Raw genomic sequence first — 19,367 nt, 5'->3', positions numbered from 1 at the left:
GTGTAGTTATGGTACATCCACGTCCATGAATATTCCGTCCCACAGTATGCACCATACGGCGTAAAAATGTGTCACCGATTTGGTGCTAATTTTAATTTAAGCACAAATGGAGTAGAAAAAGATGTATAGGGCCTATGCTATTACGCTAGGTGGAACACAATTAGGTGGTCTCTAAAATTAGCTTTGAGCTAAATTCTAAGTTGGGGTTCTGAAACATAAATTGCAATGTTTTCTCGGCCTTTACTAATGCCTCTGAATATTTTCAGCTGCCGAAGGGCAGCACAGAACTGCGGCGTCGGGAAAACAGCGACAACATTTGCATGTGCTTTGGTTAATTTAATTCTTTTTTAGGATGGCCATCAAGAACTACGTCGCATGGAGTTACATAAAATCAATGGCTAACGTGGAAGGAACTTCTCTTCACGACCTGTATATGACCTACAGTTTCAACACGACAGACTTCACACGTTCATCTGCCAGGAAGGACGTGACAAAATCTTGCCTCTTGCAACTACTGAAGCCAGAAACGATGCTCACTGCTGGAACCAGCCTTTATATCAAGTATAACTTCAACAAATACGACCGCACGAACGTAAGCAATTTTGATGCTACCCGCTTGTGCATAACCAGATCACCAGTTTTCGTTATATTTTAATAGGTGCACAAGATGTTGCAATTCATCAAAGCGTCATTCAAAGTGATCATCCTAGAAAACAAGTGGATGACGGACTTGACTAAGAACAAAGCTGCTGAACGAGTCAGATTGTTCTGTTTGAAGCCCAGTTAGCTAACAGGTGCTACCGTGTAAGCACATTCAATCCATGTTAATAGTAGCTCGAAATGATTACAGTTGGCGAGAATGGAAACAGTGGTTGGCTATCCTGACTGGATGCTGGATGACGCTGTAGTGGACAATCTGTATAGATACGTGAGTGATTTTTTTCTTTCTGAGTTGCTCTTCTATTTACCACCGCTGCGGATTTTCGTCATTAGCAATCCCTTGTGTTTTTTTATATTTTGACTACCTTATAAATGACAAGAGCTGAAAGGCAATGAACATATACAATGACACTTAATCGGTTTACGCAGGTATAAACGTTAATTTATTTATTTATTTATTTATTTATTTATTTATTTATTTATTTATTTATTAGGAAGTACGCGTAACACCAGAGCACATAAAAGTGGGGTAAAAGGCTTACGCTTAGTTTGAAACGGCCATAATTTGTTTTATTTCTGCCTGCATAAGTAATTAGGTAAGAAAAGCAAACGTGTAAAGAGCCAAAAGATATACGTCAATTTTAAAATGCGAGAGTTTTTACGTTGGCCATACAATAACAGAAATGTGAAAAAAAAGAAAAGTCAAGTTCTCTGTACAGGGTGTGAATAACACAATTCAACACGGTACTAGGAGACAGACGGGCAACTTTCTGCAATATTTCCACAAAGATGCGTAGCATACTGGTGTACTTGTAGTTCCACATGCCCAAGCACCGTTGTTTGCTCAAAGTTTGGCGCTTAGACTATATGAAGGCACTGTCAGCGTCCGCGGAAAGTTGACTGAGCAGTCTAGCGTCACCTTCATCTGATTACGCTAAGGGAATATCTACGCTACCATCCTGCTCACCTCGATACTTTACATATGCAGAAAAAAAGTGCACCTATACCGCCATCTTTCCTACACAAATGCCCACAAATACACACACACACACACTCACACACACGCACACACGCACAAACACGCCCACGCAAGCGTGCTCACGCACACAGACAGACATGCATACACACAGGCACACACACACGTACGTACTCATACAGACGCAACACACACACACGCACATACATGAGCAAACACACACACACAAGAGACCACGTGATCAGGCACGCATACATAAACCCATGCTTACATAAACTCCACAAGCACGCACGCACACAACCGCACATATATAGACACACACACACACACACAAGCACGCACACACACACGCATGCAGATGAACAGATGCACACAAGCACAAACATACACACGCGCACATACCATGCTAACGAACACACACGCATGTTGATACTCACACGCAGACTATATCGTGCACATACTCAAACATACGTTTGCATGCAAACACAGACGTGCACGCACACAAAAACGTACAAGCCCGTACATACACGTACACGCATAAACACATGCACACGTACACACAACTCACACACGCAAACGCAAACACGCAGTGTCACGCAAACACACACGCACATAAACAGGCGCACACAAATGCACACACTCACGTACACATGTTAATACACTAAGTAGTTCAACTAATAGCCTCTGCAGTGGGTTTAGCTCTTGTGCCCCGCAAAAAATAATAATTCTTCGAGTTTTATTGTTGACTCAATCTGGTGGCACTTTTATAATTCAATAGTTAGCTCATATGTACCTTCTGCGTTGCGATTTTTAAAGCGTCATAAAATGCATCATAAAATTTTATTTTTTATATACGAGTCAAATACAAAAGCAACAAACCTTTTCGTCTAGGTGCTGGCACTGAAAATATATTTAGGAAACAACCAGAGCCATTCTGCTCCACCGTTTCGCCCTCATGAAGAGCTAAATTCAGGCATACTGTAGCATGATATGGAACAGTCATTTACAATGAAGGGGGTGCTCAATATTGAGTAGTACCGTTATTATTCACACAGACCGTAATTAGTCTACGATGTGTAAAGTTGGCTGCTCATTCTATTTATGAACTGCCCAAGTAGTATTTTTTGCTCAGGCCAACTTTCAACAAATTTTTCGTTTGTGTTAGGCTTCACAGGTGTTGTTTAAGCGCGCATGTTTACTATAGAAGGACAAATCAACACGCTTTCTAGAAAGCGTATTGTAGCTCATTTTATGTGATGATGCTGCGGTCTCTAATTCATAGACTATTCGGTGGAGAGTCCATGGCGTATGGATTGATACAAACGTTCCGACAATTAGCAATGAAATTTCTACAGACTACGACTATTTTCAGATTCCCCTCCTGAAGGAAGCTACATCGTTCGCTGAGCACATATTTTGGATACAAGAGAACAGTCGCTACCAAGAGCTTGCCAAACTGAGCGAGGAATGTATATCCAGAGAGTAAGTCGATATCTCATCGTATGTTTATCCTCAGCTAGCCGACATATTTTCCTGATTAGCCAAGTTTGTTGCAGCCTGAGTAAAGAAGCTGAGTCCTGTCAGACTATGTATCACCGGCATAAATACCAACTACCACAAAGGAATCGAAGTGAAGGTGCCAAATAATTGTCTTTTAAAAGAGTCGTGTGACGTAGAAAGCATATAGCGTGACCATCGACACGTTCGCTTAGCCGTCAAACTCGCATTTCAGAATAATCTGAAGAAAAACACGACATAAGTCGGCAGGCTAGTTTAGAGACTCTGGTGTTACTTTGATCCACATGATGTTGACACAATGTTTGCTTTGTGCCTTAGTGATTTTTTGAAATAAGCTCTTAATAAAAAATATACGTGTGCAGCTTGAACCTCCAGCTAACGCATACATCCTGTCCTCGAGATAATCCTGAGGTTCAATCAATGAAGCACTCACCCAATATTATCTGGATATTGTACTTAGCATGGTCGAGTACGCCCTGTTAGGTTACTTTTTGAGCAGTCTCGTTTCTTCCTGTTAATTAAAATTGGTTCTGCTTTTTTTAGAGCGAAAGCTGCTATGAGATCACAACACGGGTCACGCGCAGTTGCATGTTGTCCACCGCCGCCGCTGCTGGTGTCCGTAACCATATCGCACGAAATTAGATAAAAAAAGCCTAGCACCAATGACACATCAGGGCTTGAACCCGGCTCCGCTGGGTGCCAGCCCAATATTCAGCCACTGAGTTACGCCGGTGCTTGTAACTTGTCAAACTTGCCTTAGGCAGCCATGACCTAGCACCAATGGCACAGTGGGGCTTGAACCGGGGTCCACTGGGTGCCAGCAAAGTGGACCCGAGTTCTACCACTGAGCTACTCCGGTGCTTGTGACTTGTCAAACTTGCTTTAGACAGGCTTGATGTCGGCAAAGCAATCGTGTTAATTAGACATATAGAGCGTTTTACAACAGCGAAAGAAACACCAGTCGTCGCACAATGCGATCAGCGTAACGAGTGGGCCGTCCAATGCTCCAACCCATCACAAAAGCTTGTTCTTGTTTCCCCATCAAGTGTGGGACATACACACTTCAGCCATATTTCCTTATCGTGTCAGTCACTGCATGAACAATTGGCCTAAAATTCCTAGCAAGTGTTTAGCGGACACCACACTTCTCAGAAGAATGAAGAAATATAGCATAGCGAATGCCGGCCTACTACGCAAAAGTTTATTATTAGTGACCTAGTGGGAACCAAGCACGTGTGCTTCCAGTAGTTACGAAATGAGTGTTTTGAAAAGGCTATGAAAAGCCGCTCTTCGAGTTTTCACTGTGACTGTGCTATGCCTACAGTGCAGGCCTGGCGTTTTTTTTTTCACTTGGTAATTTGTCACCTTATTTCTGTGTCCCCACCCTTTGCCACATATTACCATTGCCTAATTTTCACCTGCATCACATTATATCCGTCTTTTCTTTTGTTTTAATAATGTAGCTCGAATTCTAATTTTGTTTCCCAGTGTTTATGATAATAAGTTTGTATTCTCACTCCTGGTAGGGTCATATGAACTGCAGTAAATATAGAAATAAATACGTAAATAAAGTTACCGTACATTTTGAATATCTTCCAGAATAGATCTATTTAGGAACTCTTTTACTGGTATATACGGGGACCTTTCCGCATTCTGACACTTAGTTTTATATGTCATTAGAAAATAATAAAATGACCTGCAAAGCTGCTAGCTTCGCTTTAGAGTTTTATAATTACCTACCCAGTCCCGATATTCTAGCTGTGATCCTCGCACGAGAAGGCTCATCAAAGAACTAGGCAATACTCTTGTTTTGAGGTTGACGCCTTCCTCCTCACCCCAACAGCCTCTATACCGTATTGAAGAAAGTACTGTTGGCAGCGTTTTCGAACTCAATGTGTAATGTCCTTGTCTCGTTTTTATTCCTGCAGATTTGCGGCTGTCGCCCTATTTTCTCATCCTTACTACATAGATCGAAGCGACACGCTAGGTGAGTGCTGTCAGTCATTCACGGCTTCACTCGTTGATTTTGCTCATGCAGTGCGGCGTAACTGCAAAACATGCCATCAGTAAGATCGTCGTTAAGGTGTCTTTAATAGTATCATGCTTAATACAATATGAATCAATCTTGAGTAATAATACTTACAAAATGTTCCTAGCTTCCTTGGCGACTTTAGGACAAGCAGAAATCTTTAGTAAGCAGCGAACACCAAAAAAATCTGCTCTCTTTTTCAGCATGTTACACTGTAATACTACAATTCAAAAAGGAGGTCTTTGCATGATGCAACGACGAAAAAATAGCTCTTACAAAAAACAAATAAAGAGCGGTATAGAGATTTCTGTTAAAAAATTGGCCCCCGTATCTACGTCTTAATTTGCAAATGTCGTCGAAAGACGATAGTCTTGCGTGTGGAGAGAGTGAACAAAACATTGATTTGATGTTCTGCTCAAGTAAATCGGTGAATGGTATTCTGGAGGCGCTGCGTGAGAGTGCCTCGAGCGTGCAGCGGAGGCAAACTAGCACATCAAGTCACGTCACACGTGCTACATGAGCGCCATCTGGCAGTGTTCTTGGAACCTTATCACCTCTGAGACGGACACGTGCGCCCGTCTCAGTGGTGATAAGGTGTAAAACGCAAGGCGACGGGCAGGTGCCACCACCGTGTCGTCTTAGCAAAGTGTTGGAAACACTCGCCTTTTCGTGCAACCGGTGCATAATCCGAGCAGCGGGATAAACGCTGCTGTCTTTACAATTTCTTATGTATACCTTTTCTAGTAAAAGAGGCACATACAGAATATGTACGTGTTGTTATGGTGCTTCAGATATACGCAATGATTGCTTTTTATTGACAATCGCACATGTATGAACGCTGAGTCTTGAGCAACATTGGTGGGTGCTATGGATGGGGTCGGCCATTTGTGGTATCAGCTGGTGCCGTTCCGAGTACCCGGTACCATTAAGAGTGGACAAACAGTCAAATGTAGACAGACAGACCATAATATTTGCGTTTAAGGTTTCCAAGAAAGACTATCGTCTTTAAAACTTTTTATATCTTGTTTGAGCGAGTTACGGGTCATCGCTTCTGCATATAAGCTATTAGAAAGTATAGCGACACAAAAAATAAGAGTAGGTGAAGGAAAATCGAATAACGAAATCCTTGTGCCAGTCCACTCAGATATTTTTGATAAGAAATGCCCTAAGTACTTCTTCTTTGCAATTTGACTTACTTGATATGAAGGAGTAAGTTTCCTGTACCACAAATATTATAGAATGATTGTACTCACTTTGCAAGACTATTGCTTTACAGTGCCTCTTTTTGTTTCTAAGGAGTTTTTATATCGCTTGAACATAATGACATTGTAGTCGAAGGAAACGTCACGCCACATTGAGAGGATATCCAACTGCTTAAATATCAAGAGCTACGCCAAGTGTTGCGGCTAGAGAAATTTCTACAAAAATTCTGCGTAAATTCATGACTGAATTAACTATGCGTGCGGTCCACGTTGAATACTCAAATTCTAGTTTGTATGATAACGAGAACGGAAATATCTTGTCCATAATATGCATCGAGTATACCCCCTGAGATGTTCTTTACTATTCTCGCATTACAGTACAGCCGGTGGCAGCACTCGTGCCACACTATAGAAGACCGCCAGTGCCAAGGTATCTGTGGTCAAAATTTTTGCGTGATTTACAAGGATTACATCAATATTTAATCTCGTCCTTTTGGCAGGGCACTGAACTTTGTCTCCATTGGAGCAATGGCTGCGATGCTTATGGCTAATGCTATTGATCGGTTTGACAGTACGTGAGTATGCTGATTATATATTTACTAATATACTATGATGAATATCTAATCTCTTAACTGCTTACTTTCTTTTTTAGAATTTCGGTCAAAAAGAGCGGCGTATATTTATTGCTTACTTCGATTAGTAACTACTTCTCATGTCTCCTACAAATGTGTAGGCTTTCAATAATATATCGTAAAGAGTTGATGTTTACCTTTTGCTTTGTATTGTACGTGTTTCATATGCAAAGATATTTCCTTTGTCTATTACAGTTTGTAATAACTTTTTTCTCTTATATTCATGTCAAAGTTTGTCTTATCTTTTTTTTTGTATTTGCCACTCCACAATTAGGAGATAATTATTTCTGTTTTCTGCTTTTGTTTGCTTTTGTTGCTGATTTCTGTTTCTGTTGTCGAACATGTTAGGTCCGGGGTAAAGGCCTCGTTCGGAGGCATATGAGTGTCCATTTGCCTTACATCTTGGACATATTTGTCTTGTATAAATGTCTGAAATAAAAATTTAAAGTGAATGAAAAATTTTATTGAACACATACTAAAGAAGCAAGTCAATGTTGAAAAAATATTTCCACCTCACAGTTTGGCACATCCATAGTAGAAAGTTTATTGCTGAAAAGTACATAGGAGACCAGCAACCTTCTCCTAATAAAACTTAAAACCCTATAAACAAAACAGTTAGAGACGCCACATCTTTCTTCGCTTGTATAGGCTAAGCAACCTTGCGGTATTTCCCTCGGGAAGCTTCAGGGCTGTGGGGGAAATTTCAAAACGCGAAATACCACAACGCGGCTTTACCGGGGGGCACCGGCAATGTTCACGTGTGAGCCGTGTTCATCATCCTCGAAGGTGGATAGGGAAAATTTTATCTCCCATCGTTTATGTTTATCCTCTAAGTGCTATATTGTAGCAGCAGCAGATGTAAACAAACTGTTAGGGTTTAGATTCTATACCTAATGCTTTGGCAACTATGATAAAGCTTCCCAATAAAAATTACTTGAATGAATCTTGGTGCAAATTATCTCACTCAGCTGTAACTTTGAAGGGAACTCCAACTAACCAGCTAAGTGCTTTGTTTCAAAAAACTTCATTCTGAGTGTAACCACTTATAATTCTTTGGCATGTAAGGACGGTTTTGTTGCTTTCAGCTGCTATGTACAGTTTTTTTTTTACAATATCGGCTGGTGATAGGAGATGAGCATAGAATATATAGTAGCTCAAAGCTGCTCATCTACAGGCACGAAAATGCAGTCTTTGCAAACTCTGAATAAAGTTGGAACTGAACAGTGTTACCGTCAAAGTTGTCTTCAGCTTACTAAAGTTAATGTTTTTCGCCGTGATTGCAATAAGACGACCATTTCATGCTTGCGAAGGCCGACTTTGTAACCAACGGCTGTATTGATTAAGGCCTGGCTTCATCTGGTTGAGTCAGCATGGCATAATTTTGAGATTTTGATAGTCGTCAAAGGTATTCAGCCAAAGAAATTGAGTGGGTGAGTTCTCATGATTTCGGACATAATCTCATTCTATATCTGAAGCTGTGGCCTGTGTGTACACACTGCGGAGAAACCTTGGCACACAGACATCCGATAATATTGAATTTCAAGTAGATCGTCTGGTATGCGAATTGAATCACGGTATGTGTGAAAGTTGTCATCTCTGCCTAAATATACATACGCACTACAATCCAGAGCAAAAGTAGCCAAAGTTTTGGCTCCATAACAAATATTTATGCAATACATAATAACAGACGAAGAAAAAAACGGCTTGAGTCACCTTTATGGATTTAACGCTCTCAGCTGTCAGGATTGAAGACAGCAAAGAAGGACTCGGTGGAAGAGCTGTGACCAAAGAATTTTGGGACAAGGAGTCAAAGGAAATTTTCTGCAAGCATTCCAGTTGCCTCAAGAATGAAGATTGCCAGGACGTTGAGGTAGGAAGGCTTTGTATTTGGCTTCCCGTGTGTATTTTCTTTTTTTTTGTTTTTTTAAAGTACCTTCCTGCCTTCTACAAGGTATGTGTACATTCTAAGAAAGTTTTCGACGTGCACACAGTGGATGGGACAATGGTAGGCGAGGAGACAAACCCTTTAGTTTGTTTGTTTGTCTTCTCACCTCCCACTTTCCTGTTCACAGTGTGCGTGCCGAAATGTTTCCAAGAATGTCTTCAAACCAACTCGCCCAACATTCCATATTATTGAAAGATATTCGCAGTTGTCAACCTTAAGGCTACTTAAAATCTAGATGGCTGCCGACAGACGGAAACAACGTATTGAGATGATAAGGGTGAACAGTGGAAGGTCCTCAAACTGGCTGGCCGACGTCTCAATAGGAGGACCTATCTTTTTCGAAGACGCCTTGTCATCCTTCGCATGTTAGTTTTAAAGTTGATACTGGTGACGCTAAGGTTCAGTTGTTATTTATGTGCCTCATTGGACGGTAGTGATAATAGGTGTACACCCGCATAGCGACTGTGTTCTTGTATGACAGCAATGCTGCTATTTTGACCTATTTCGTAAGCACAGAATTAACTAACCGACGTTTCACCCTTCTTCTTGCTGCGGCGGCGACTTAGTGGCACACGTTCGTAATGGCTTACGACTTGTGACACGGGGTTTTCTTTCCATATTGTCGTATTTACACTGGAAAGAGTACGTGCGAAACCGGTACATTATAGAAATGCCCGTACGTAAATATAGTTCATGCGGACCTCGACAGCTTTGAAGGTTACAAAGTTTTAACAATAGGACACGAGTATGAAGAACGCCATAATGAATGGTTTTGGTCATTTGGACCACCCGGTTGCATTTTTTACCAGCTGAGCTGCTCAAGCCGCTGGTTCGCCGCCATCTGTCAACAAAAGCTATCATTACCATAACATTTTTTTTCTTTTATTTTCGCTTCAATGTTATGGCATCTGCCTACTCTAGAGAATTGCCCAATAATGCGTTGTTGGAAATGTAAGAATTGTATGAACGTCATGTGATTATAAACGTAATAAATAAAATGAAATGTCTATAGTGTATAGTAAATAAATCAATAATGCAAGCAATATGCTATTGACCTGTTATTCTAGACTGCCATATTAACTTGGTCTGAAACTCGCCTTCTGTTTCTCATTTCTTTTATCGTCTGTTTCGTTTACAGAACACAAGAAACCATTTGTACGGCGTACGATAATGACTACTCACAGCGGTGACAGAACAAATACTGAGAAACAAAAAAATATAAAGCAAGAGCAATAAATATGTAAATAGAAGAAAGCATAGATAAACTCTTAGCGACAAAGTTTATTCGCGAGGTGGAACGGGAACCCACGTGCCTATGATCTCACAGCGGGCATCGCGACCACTTGGCCATGAAAACTCGCTAACAGAGTATACTTCCTTATGTGGTATAATATACTATCGACTGGTTGAAAAAATTGAGAAGAGCAAGATCGAGAAGAGAAATTGGAACGTTTGATATAAATAGAGAAACAGAGGTAAACAAGAGAAATAAAGCAGTCGAGTTCAAAAAGAAATGTACGGGCCTCTAGTGTTTTGTTTTCGTTAAAATTAGGCCATCACTTTTTCAACTCTGAGTCAAAAATGGAGCAGCAGAACCACTAATAGAAAATCAGTCCTTCAAGAAGCTTTTGGGTGTCGACCACGGTGTACACTGCCTCCGTCTATGTGCGCCGGCGATCCAGGCTGGTAACCGCATAAAGACACACGATGGCAGTGGTGAAAAAACTTTTCACTGAGGTTCTTGGTTTTGGTAGTGTTGCTCGCGGTTTTTTCTTTATTTTGTAGGACAGGTGGGCGCAATATTCATTATCTTGTCGAAAAAACTCGACTGAACGCAGTAAGCCCACTCACACTATTTAATTGACGCTGCTCTTCGTTGCATTCAATAATAAACAATTACGTTCTTTGATACATCCTTTCCTTTTCTTAGGAGAAGTTCAAGAAGCGTGGTGAGGCTCACTTCACGGAATACATCAGCCTATGAGCTTCTTTTATGGTATGTACTCTTGATTTTTTTTCCTTTGAATAGGTGTCAGCAGGCGAGCACTAGATGTGTATACTGTGATGAGATTCACGTTTGAATATTGTTGAGCCCACGACAGTTAGCGCCACCAGCACAGTGTTATGTTACCTAACTGTGTATACAGCCTTCGCATATAAATTATTTTCAACCCTGTCGTCAAGATAAGGTATTGGCTACAAGGGTTATAAGCTGCTTCAGTATTCAGTAAATGCATTAGGCGCATTTTTAGAAGCACAAGCAATACGAGCCGTAAGATGTTTTTATGGGTATGCAATACCTATATTCATTGAAAACACCACAAACGAATTGCACGCAACCGTAAACTAAATTTTTAAATGTGCCCTTAAACACTTTTTAAAGTAACCATGAAATTGGTTTACCTAAATAGTTTAATAAGTCGAACTCAATATCGCAGAACTTTTTAGACTCAGTCCAATATGAACAGATTTACACAGAATTGTTGATTGCTGCAATCGCATTCTCTCTTCTCTTCTCCCGATAAAAGCAATGGAAGCCACTTGACCACCTCGCCGCGGTGGTCTAGTGGCTAAGGTACTCGGCTGCTCACCCGCAGGTCACTGGATCGAATTCCGGTGGCGGTGGCTGCATTTCCGATAGAGGCGGAAATGTTGTCAGCCCGTGTGCTCAGATTTTGGTGCATGTAAAGAACCCCAGGTGGTCGAAATTTCCGGAGCCCTTCACTACGCCGTCTCTCATAATCATGTGGTGGTTTTAGGACGTTAAACCCCACAAATCAATCAATCAATCAATAAAAGCGATGGAATTGCTACGCAGAGAGGGCTGGCATGAGCAAAGAAAATGTCACGTTCGCCTCGTCACCTGGGGCACTTTTTTTAGGGGCGAAGCTTTTTAACGCGGCACCCGTTCGTCCCTCGTCGTAGTACGTAACATATCTTACGCTTTGGCCTGGAAGGTGGTGCCGGTGGGAGATTTCTCCTGTGCGTTGTATAACAATAAAAATTCGCAGCGTGCGCGTTAACTAAAGGCCGAATGCTCCTGTTTCTCATTCCCAATTAGCAGCCATTGGCATGTACAGGCGGGTCCACTGTTAAAGGGAACACCAGTGTGAGCAGCATGCTTAGATTTCACTATCTTACGAAATATTAGCAGCTCAGATGTGCATGAGACTACTGGTGGTTAAATGTTCCGACTCCTCTTGACAGACTATTGACTTGCATGAAGATTGTTTTATAATCCACTTGCTCTTAGAGGGCCAGGAATATTGATGGTGTGCATTCGAATGTTTCCTATCACAGGGGACCATACTGTACATTTAACACTTTTTGACAAGAAAGGGTTGCTAGGTTATACTCTCTGGGCGTAACCTCTTTAGTTTAAGAAAGATTTAGCGAGCGTTGGGCCGCAGTGCCATGCATACAGTGAACTAGTATATACTATGAAGTCGAGGTGGGTAAAGGTGGGAAGTAGACACGAAGCGCAAGCCATCAGAAAGTGTGCGTGGGCCACCTCTCATTCAGTCCTTGGAATGTCCGCTGGATGGCGGTGCTTCTATATGCGAAATATATGATAAAAAGATGCGAGATGGTGGCACTTGGAGTGTTGACTAGATCGACGAACATACACACAGACAGATGCGTGGACGAACGCGCGGATGGATGAACGCACAGATGAATGGACGTATGGATGGACGCAGTGGCGGATGCATGGACGAACGCAGGGATAGACGCACGGATGGACATGCGGACGCACGAACAGACGGGTGGATGGACGCATGAACGGTCACACAGACGAACGCATATAGGATGAAAAAATGCGAGATTGTGTACTTAGATTGTTGACTAGATAGACGAACAGACACACAGACAGGTGCATAGAGGACGCATCAATGGCTGCACGGATGCATGGACGCATAGACGGACGCAGGGGTGAGTGCGTGGACGAACGCAGGGGCGGACGCACAAACAGACGCCCGCACGAACGTGCGGATGGACGCACGTATGGTCACACAGACGGTCACACAGACGGAAGCAAGAACGAATGGACGGACGAATGCTTCGTCCCACTCTCTATCATTCACCCCATGGATATACTGCCTTTTTTTTTGTCATTCAAAAACGCGGCTTTTTCAGTATAAGTGAGCACGCATGCGTGAACAAGTCGCGGCCTCCCGTGGCGATACCTGCAACAACCGAGCGTGTCATGCTCAGATCAGCCAACGGCTGATGGAGAGCTTCTACGATTGATGTTTGAGCGTCTTTCATCGATTTTGTCGAGAGAAGAGAAAGCAATCTTCAGCTGACATTGATAATTTATTGTAAACCTCGAGCCGCGTGCTCCGCTATGATATTTTCCTCACGTGTTTTCGGCAGCCCATACTATTGATCAGCAGCGGTTCCTGACTGTACGCAAAAAGTTTTGCAAAGCCCCTTCAGGCACGATAAACTGCACATTTCCTGGTAATTCGGAACAAATGCATCCGCGATACGACTTTCGCATGAGTTACGAAGTTGTCGTTACTAATCATTTTGTAGACTTCTTACCATACAACTATCTTATTGTTATTTTTACGCAGGCATTGAAGAATAGTGTGGACAATTACACAAGGCCATACTTGCTTCATGGGGCTGACTTCAACACCGAAGACAAGATATTTTTTCTAGCTTTTGGCAATGTACGTGAATATTGTCTAATCTTTATACCTTAGCTTAAGATCGACTCAAGGTGACGCGATGTGCTACTTATGATACTAATTCTCGTATTTTGCAGCTTTACTGTCCATTTGCCGTAACAAAGCTCATTCCTACTAAAAGATCTGACAACTTGGTAACAGCTCAATACAAAGAAACCTACCAGGCTCGGTGAGTGAAAGAATTTTTCGTGGCATGCACTGTTTAATTACATATACGGACAGGCGGGTAGTAAAATTAGTATTTCCGAGAACGGGAGTTTTTCTTGTTTGGACCAATCAATCTTCAGTAGTTTGTACTAACGTTGAAGCAAAAAAGAATGGATTATTCTTGCTCTAAAAGTCCTTAGACAATCATACTAATGATCGCTTGAAATAAATGTGAAATACCTAGAACTTACGCTCATGAACGTATATGAGTAGTCATCAATATTGCACAGCAATTAAAAAGATCGGTTTATCACATTAACTAATACTCCATCAGCGTAAACAAACATGGTTTTTCCAGTAGGTCAGCATTGTGCGTTGAAAGCTACATACATGAACCACTTGCGCGAATGTGACCCAAAAGATTGGCCCATGTTTTACTTACTATACTCTATCTCATCACTACCGTTAAGAACTACCAAGGCTACGGTGGCTGAACAATCCACTCGCTTGCACCCGAAAACATAGTTCCAGCTATAGTTAGTTACCTTTCAACTGGCAGGGTCAAGAAATTTGTTCTTGTGTGGCATGTGTTGCGTCACATCGATGTGTTATGTGTTTATTATTCGTCACATTTATGTCATCTGCTATTCATCGCCGTGTCAGTAACCGCCGGTAACTGCGGTTACAAATCAACATTCAACATGCAAACATGCAACATGCAAACGTGATTGCCCGCTTCGGTCAGAACTTCCGCTTGCTATTTGCCCCCTGCACTGACAGCAACAGAAAAAAAAGTATGTGAAATGCGCCATTGCTTAGTGCCATCTCACGCTAACGACAAAGCATGAGGTACATTTGTCGTTATTTGCAAGATCAGCTGTTTCTTTGTCGAGGCGTGCTAAGTGTTAAGAGGCGCGCATGAAGAATTTGACAACGCGTAATGGAAGTGTTGCAATATAGTCACAAAAACATTACTGTGGAAACACCAGCACATTAGGCTAAAGCAAATGCAAGCTCCAGTTTGCAACCTATGGGCCAAACGAGCACGATGAAGCCTCGATATGTTCGAAGGGAAGGGCAGCCATTCTGGTCGGTACATAAATTTCTTTTTTCGGCGATGCCGTCTATTGGCTTTACTGCAGCCCTACGCGACGTGCAACGCTAGGGAGCTGCTGAGCGAAAGACGCAACAAGGATGAATACGTGTGGAGAGACTGATCGCCGTTCCTATTTGCAAACCAAACCTGTAGCCACCACAGTGCGGAAGGAAACTCGTAGGATGGTGGGCGCCAAGGGCGAAGGAAAAGTCAGCGACGTGCACCCATTGAAAGATGTTTTGTAAGCTTGCATGCTAGGATACTTTGACCATGTTACCGACAACATTTAGATTACTCATCTTCTACAAAATGTCGGCGCTACCAAAAAGAAGAGAATACATCTGAAGTCTTGGAAACTGCGGCCGGCAGTTGGGCTTTATTTACTGACGAAGTATTTATCAATGTGACAGCTTGATTGTGACATGGCAGTTCAGAAAAGAGAATTTGGGTATACTCTTTATGTACGTTATAACGTTCGTGAGCCCCAGATTTTCTTATTATCTCTAAATATTGCAGTATTTCCAGTGAACATATTCATCTTTGGTGTTGTGCAAACTTTTACCTAGTGTGTTCCGCCATGGTGGTCTAGTGGCTAAGGTACTCGGCTTCTAACCCGCAAGTAGCGGGATCGAACCCCGGCTGTGGCGGTTGCGTTTCCGATTGAGGCGTAAATGTTGTAGCACCGTGTGCTCAGATTTGGACGCACCGTAAAGAACCCCAGGTGGTCAAAATTTCCAGAGCCCTCCACTACGGCGTCTCTCATAATCATATGGTGGTTTTGGGACGTTCAACCCCACATATCAATCAAATCAGACTTGTACCTAGTGTCTATCAAGAGTCTCTCATGGCCATTTTATTGTACGCTTTGTGAAGTTTCAGTAGGTATGCGGTGGAGGGGGATGAGTTAGCTATGCTGGAGTGTGTTTAGGAAAAGTGGTTAATCATGTAGAGCACGTTACGAGTGCTCTAGTTCTTCTTTCCTTTGACAATGCCAAACTGGAGACGCAGCGCAACGCCCTTTGCCTATAATTAAATGCAGCTAACACAACAGCACCCAATGCTTGAATAAAAAAATGGCCTTGCACCATTTAGAAGAAAGTATACGTTGTTTCTTGAAGAGGCCCTGCGCAGTGCTGTCGTTAGCATCTATCAGTTTACTAGGAAGTATATGGAAGGCACGAGGATCTTGTTAACCGTGGTTTCTTTAGGAGATTAGGCGGCATGACAGTGGACATACACGTTGGAATTAGCTGTTTTAAAACTCCTTTGTAAGCTTGTGTGTGTGAGTGTGATAGCGAAGGTGTGACTTGGGGGTGCTGTTTTTCCATTCACGGTTTTGTAGGAAAATATAGAGAGAGGAAGCGACTTGTGGAAGCAGAAAACGGCCGCAACAAACAGCGTCTTCAGACGTAACAGACGCCTAACAATAATTGTAACAACCGTCACCAACGGCACGACATGTGTAGAGCCTAACTTGCATAAAAAAGAACATTGAAAGAAAGTTTGCCAAATTTGCTCGCCCCGCGGTGGTGCTCTAGTGCCCAAGGTACTCAGCTGCTGACCCGCAGGTCGCAGGATCGAATCCCGGCTGTGGCGGCTGTATTTCCGATGAAGGTGGAAATGTTATAGGCCCATGTGCTCAAATTTGGGTGCACGTTAAAGAACCCCAGGTGGTCGAAATTTCCGGAACCCTCCACTACGGCGTCTCTCATAATCATATGGTGGTTTTGGGACATTGAACTCCACATACCAGTCAATCAATCATAGTATCATGTCTCTTAGCTCCTTGTTGTAACATGGCTGAGACAATATGACGTCCCCGGCGATTTCCTTAAAGTCATGTGACATGTTACGTCACCATATTTGCCTATATCTGCTTCGTTTCAACCCCAATAAACATTGTTGATCACCGTACTGCGGGCCCGCTTACATGGTGCTCGGCAGTGCTGCCCAGCTGAAACAACCACTCCACCAGCCTTCTTGCCGTCAGCAATCTAGCTGCCCCTAAAGCAGCTGGAAGCATCGGGCTACACCTGGCTTGCAGGGAAAACTTGAATGAGTGAGTTCACGCTATTTTACACAGCCACGCACTTGATAAAACAAGCAAAATAAGTGCAAGCACCCAATTTGCTAGTGATTATTGGTCAATAGACAAAAAAAGTGTACCGCACTATTAAGGTTGAGGCACAAGAGGACTAAATTTCGTCGACGTACTAATTGCCAAGTTTGAAGAGTTATAGGAGTGGAAAACAAACTTGACCTACGTAAATTTCTATTTGGATCAAGAAATCCAAGATAAGGCTGGCTTTTCAAGAGTGGCTGACGGAGCTACAAATGTCAGCTATAAACTCTGAATTTCGAGTTATGGAATACCGGAGGCTGCCCAGCCGTATTTTGGGTATTCGAAAAAAGAACCTGCAGCTGAAATAATTGCGCAAAATGTTTCGTACAAGAAGAGAAGGAGGAATAAACGTTTATTCTTCAAAATGGCGTAGTTGTGCAGCTTCTGCGTCCATCCTAGGTGGGAGGAACCCTCTGGCCTTTACTGCCTCCTTGGCCCTGGCGACGAGACGGCGTTGTTGGTCCAGGTCCTCCAAGGCGAGCTTGTTCTCCCACGTTTCGAGAAAGTGTTCGTTTTCTTTACCAGCGTCGCAGGTGTTCGGCGGAGGCGATAAGTCTGTACGTATGACCTTGTATGTATGACCTTGGGACCCTCTTCTGCATATCCTTAACGATGTAACCATACTATGCAAAAATAAAAATTGATTGATTGATTGATTGATTGATTGTGTGTTGCGTGGACTCTCAAGGATCAGGTGGGCTAACGTGTCAGGTACAGCGCGAAATGGGCAAACATATTCATCTAATCTCGGGTACAATCGGTGCATTATTATGCCATGTGTGTAGGTGTTACTCTGCAGTCTTTTCAGTATGGTTCTGTCCTCTTTGTTGAGCCTCGAGTGAGGTGGTGAATACCCTCTGCGTGCCAGCTTATGGTGTTGCAGTATTGCAGAGTAAGTGTTAGGTACAGTCTCAGCAGCCTCCGCGGACGCAGTCCTAGCGTCTAGAAAGCGGGAAAGGGTAAGGCGTGATCATAGGCCATGGCGTGAGTCGCCTTGCTTCCCTCCAGCCTTTTGAGCCCAGGAACCCATTTCACACAGGTGAATAGCGTCGGAGTGAAATAACAGGACAAACAAGATTTTTCGCACCCAAAAGCACAACTTGGGTCATGCGCAGTTATCCACCGCCGGCCGGTGTCTGCATTCATATTGCGTGAAATAAGAAAAAAAACTAGCACCAATGACCCAGTGGGGCTCGAACCCGGGCCCACTTGGTGCGAGCACAGTACTCTACCAGTGAGCTACGACGGTATTTTTTTCTTTGTATTTAATAAAGTACTTGCGCAATAAAGACAAAATCAAGCGCACAAAAGTACAATCAAATCGCGAAAGTAAGCGCTCAAGCGTTACTCATAAACACTAAATGGCTGACACAGCGTGAGTTCCTCACATGGAGAGTTCTTCACATCGTGTTATACAAACAAAAAAGGGGTGAGGTCAAACAGTTCTCTAAGAAGGAGTACTAGTCTGGTCTAAAGTCTAGCTCGTTGTAAATGTTTTTTAGGTGAATAGCCATTTGAATGAATTGTGCACTTGAAGATGTGGCGGGCTTTGCGTTGCGGTCTTGCATTCGTGTCTTCCACAAGCTGTGCATACCCATGAGGAAAAACATATCATATGGTACTTCATCAAGCACTGCTGGTAGAAGATAACGTATTGCGTGAGAAATAATGACGAAACGTTTTTTCAGTGCTCGCTGAAGGACATCCCAAAACAGTATGGCATCTTCGCAGCTAACAAAGCAATGTTCGATCGTTTCCGGCACATCACATAGACGGCAGTTAACAGACGGAATGAAAATGCCCTTTCTTTCTAACCATGTGTTTACCGCGAAAGTTTCAGAGTGGAGTTTATAGAAGAATGTTTTTGAATTCGGTGGAATGTACATTTTGCGCACCCGCTTCAACACATCGTGGCCTGGAAGATAGGAGTACAGCGAGCGGTACAATGGAGGTGGGAAGAGTGTACTCAGTAGGTCCTTATACAGCACCTTGCGCGATACTGTGTACAGGTATTCTACAGAAAAGCGAGCTTTAAGGAACTGAACTGCAAGGTAAACTTCCTGCATGAATCCCCACAAGCATGGGCGTTCGGAGAAGCTGGATGAAACAATTAAATCTGGTAAGCAATCAACAAGTGTAACCTGCAAGAAGTAACGGATTACAGGATGGGAATTGTCTCGGAAAAAGAAGAATCAGGACACTATTTGCCATAGATAAAGGTGTTTTAGTGCTAACCCACCCTCACTAACTGGCTTGAATATATTATCACGACGCATGGGCTCAAAAATCGAAGACCATATGAAAGTAGCGGAGATTTGAGGAAAGCACTGTATATAGAATCTTCCG

General features: G+C 42.7%; 2 protein-coding genes across 3 annotated transcripts in view; both read left to right on the top strand.

The window, feature by feature from the left end:
- LOC119187311 (uncharacterized) overlaps positions 1 to 19,367 on the top strand; it is a 293,285-nt gene that overhangs the window by 185,175 nt on the left and 88,743 nt on the right. The gene's annotated exons all lie outside the window — the stretch shown is intronic.
- The window catches only part of LOC142761740 (neprilysin-2-like), a 34,706-nt gene that overhangs the window by 1,690 nt on the left and 13,649 nt on the right, over positions 1 to 19,367 (top strand). The window contains exons 2-12 of one of the 2 annotated variants that reach the window (XM_075872295.1): positions 352 to 592; positions 659 to 757; positions 851 to 928; positions 3,009 to 3,118; positions 5,083 to 5,141; positions 6,764 to 6,815; positions 6,886 to 6,956; positions 8,754 to 8,887; positions 10,893 to 10,958; positions 13,540 to 13,638; positions 13,734 to 13,825. In XM_075872295.1, the coding sequence (XP_075728410.1) occupies positions 352 to 592; positions 659 to 757; positions 851 to 928; positions 3,009 to 3,118; positions 5,083 to 5,141; positions 6,764 to 6,815; positions 6,886 to 6,956; positions 8,754 to 8,887; positions 10,893 to 10,946 (898 nt within the window). In that variant the 3' untranslated portion in view covers positions 10,947 to 10,958; positions 13,540 to 13,638; positions 13,734 to 13,825. Of the gene's footprint in view, positions 1 to 351; positions 593 to 658; positions 758 to 850; positions 929 to 3,008; positions 3,119 to 5,082; positions 5,142 to 6,763; positions 6,816 to 6,885; positions 6,961 to 8,753; positions 8,888 to 10,892; positions 10,959 to 13,539; positions 13,639 to 13,733; positions 13,826 to 19,367 lie in introns of those variants that run through there. The other variant, XM_075872296.1, reaches the window with a different exon arrangement.

The sequence above is a fragment of the Rhipicephalus microplus genome, chromosome 8, assembly GCF_043290135.1.
Source record: "Rhipicephalus microplus isolate Deutch F79 chromosome 8, USDA_Rmic, whole genome shotgun sequence".
NCBI classification, from domain to species: domain Eukaryota; kingdom Metazoa; phylum Arthropoda; class Arachnida; order Ixodida; family Ixodidae; genus Rhipicephalus; species Rhipicephalus microplus.
The sequence above is the reverse complement of the archived record's forward strand: the minus strand, read 5'-3'. Positions and strand labels throughout refer to the sequence as shown.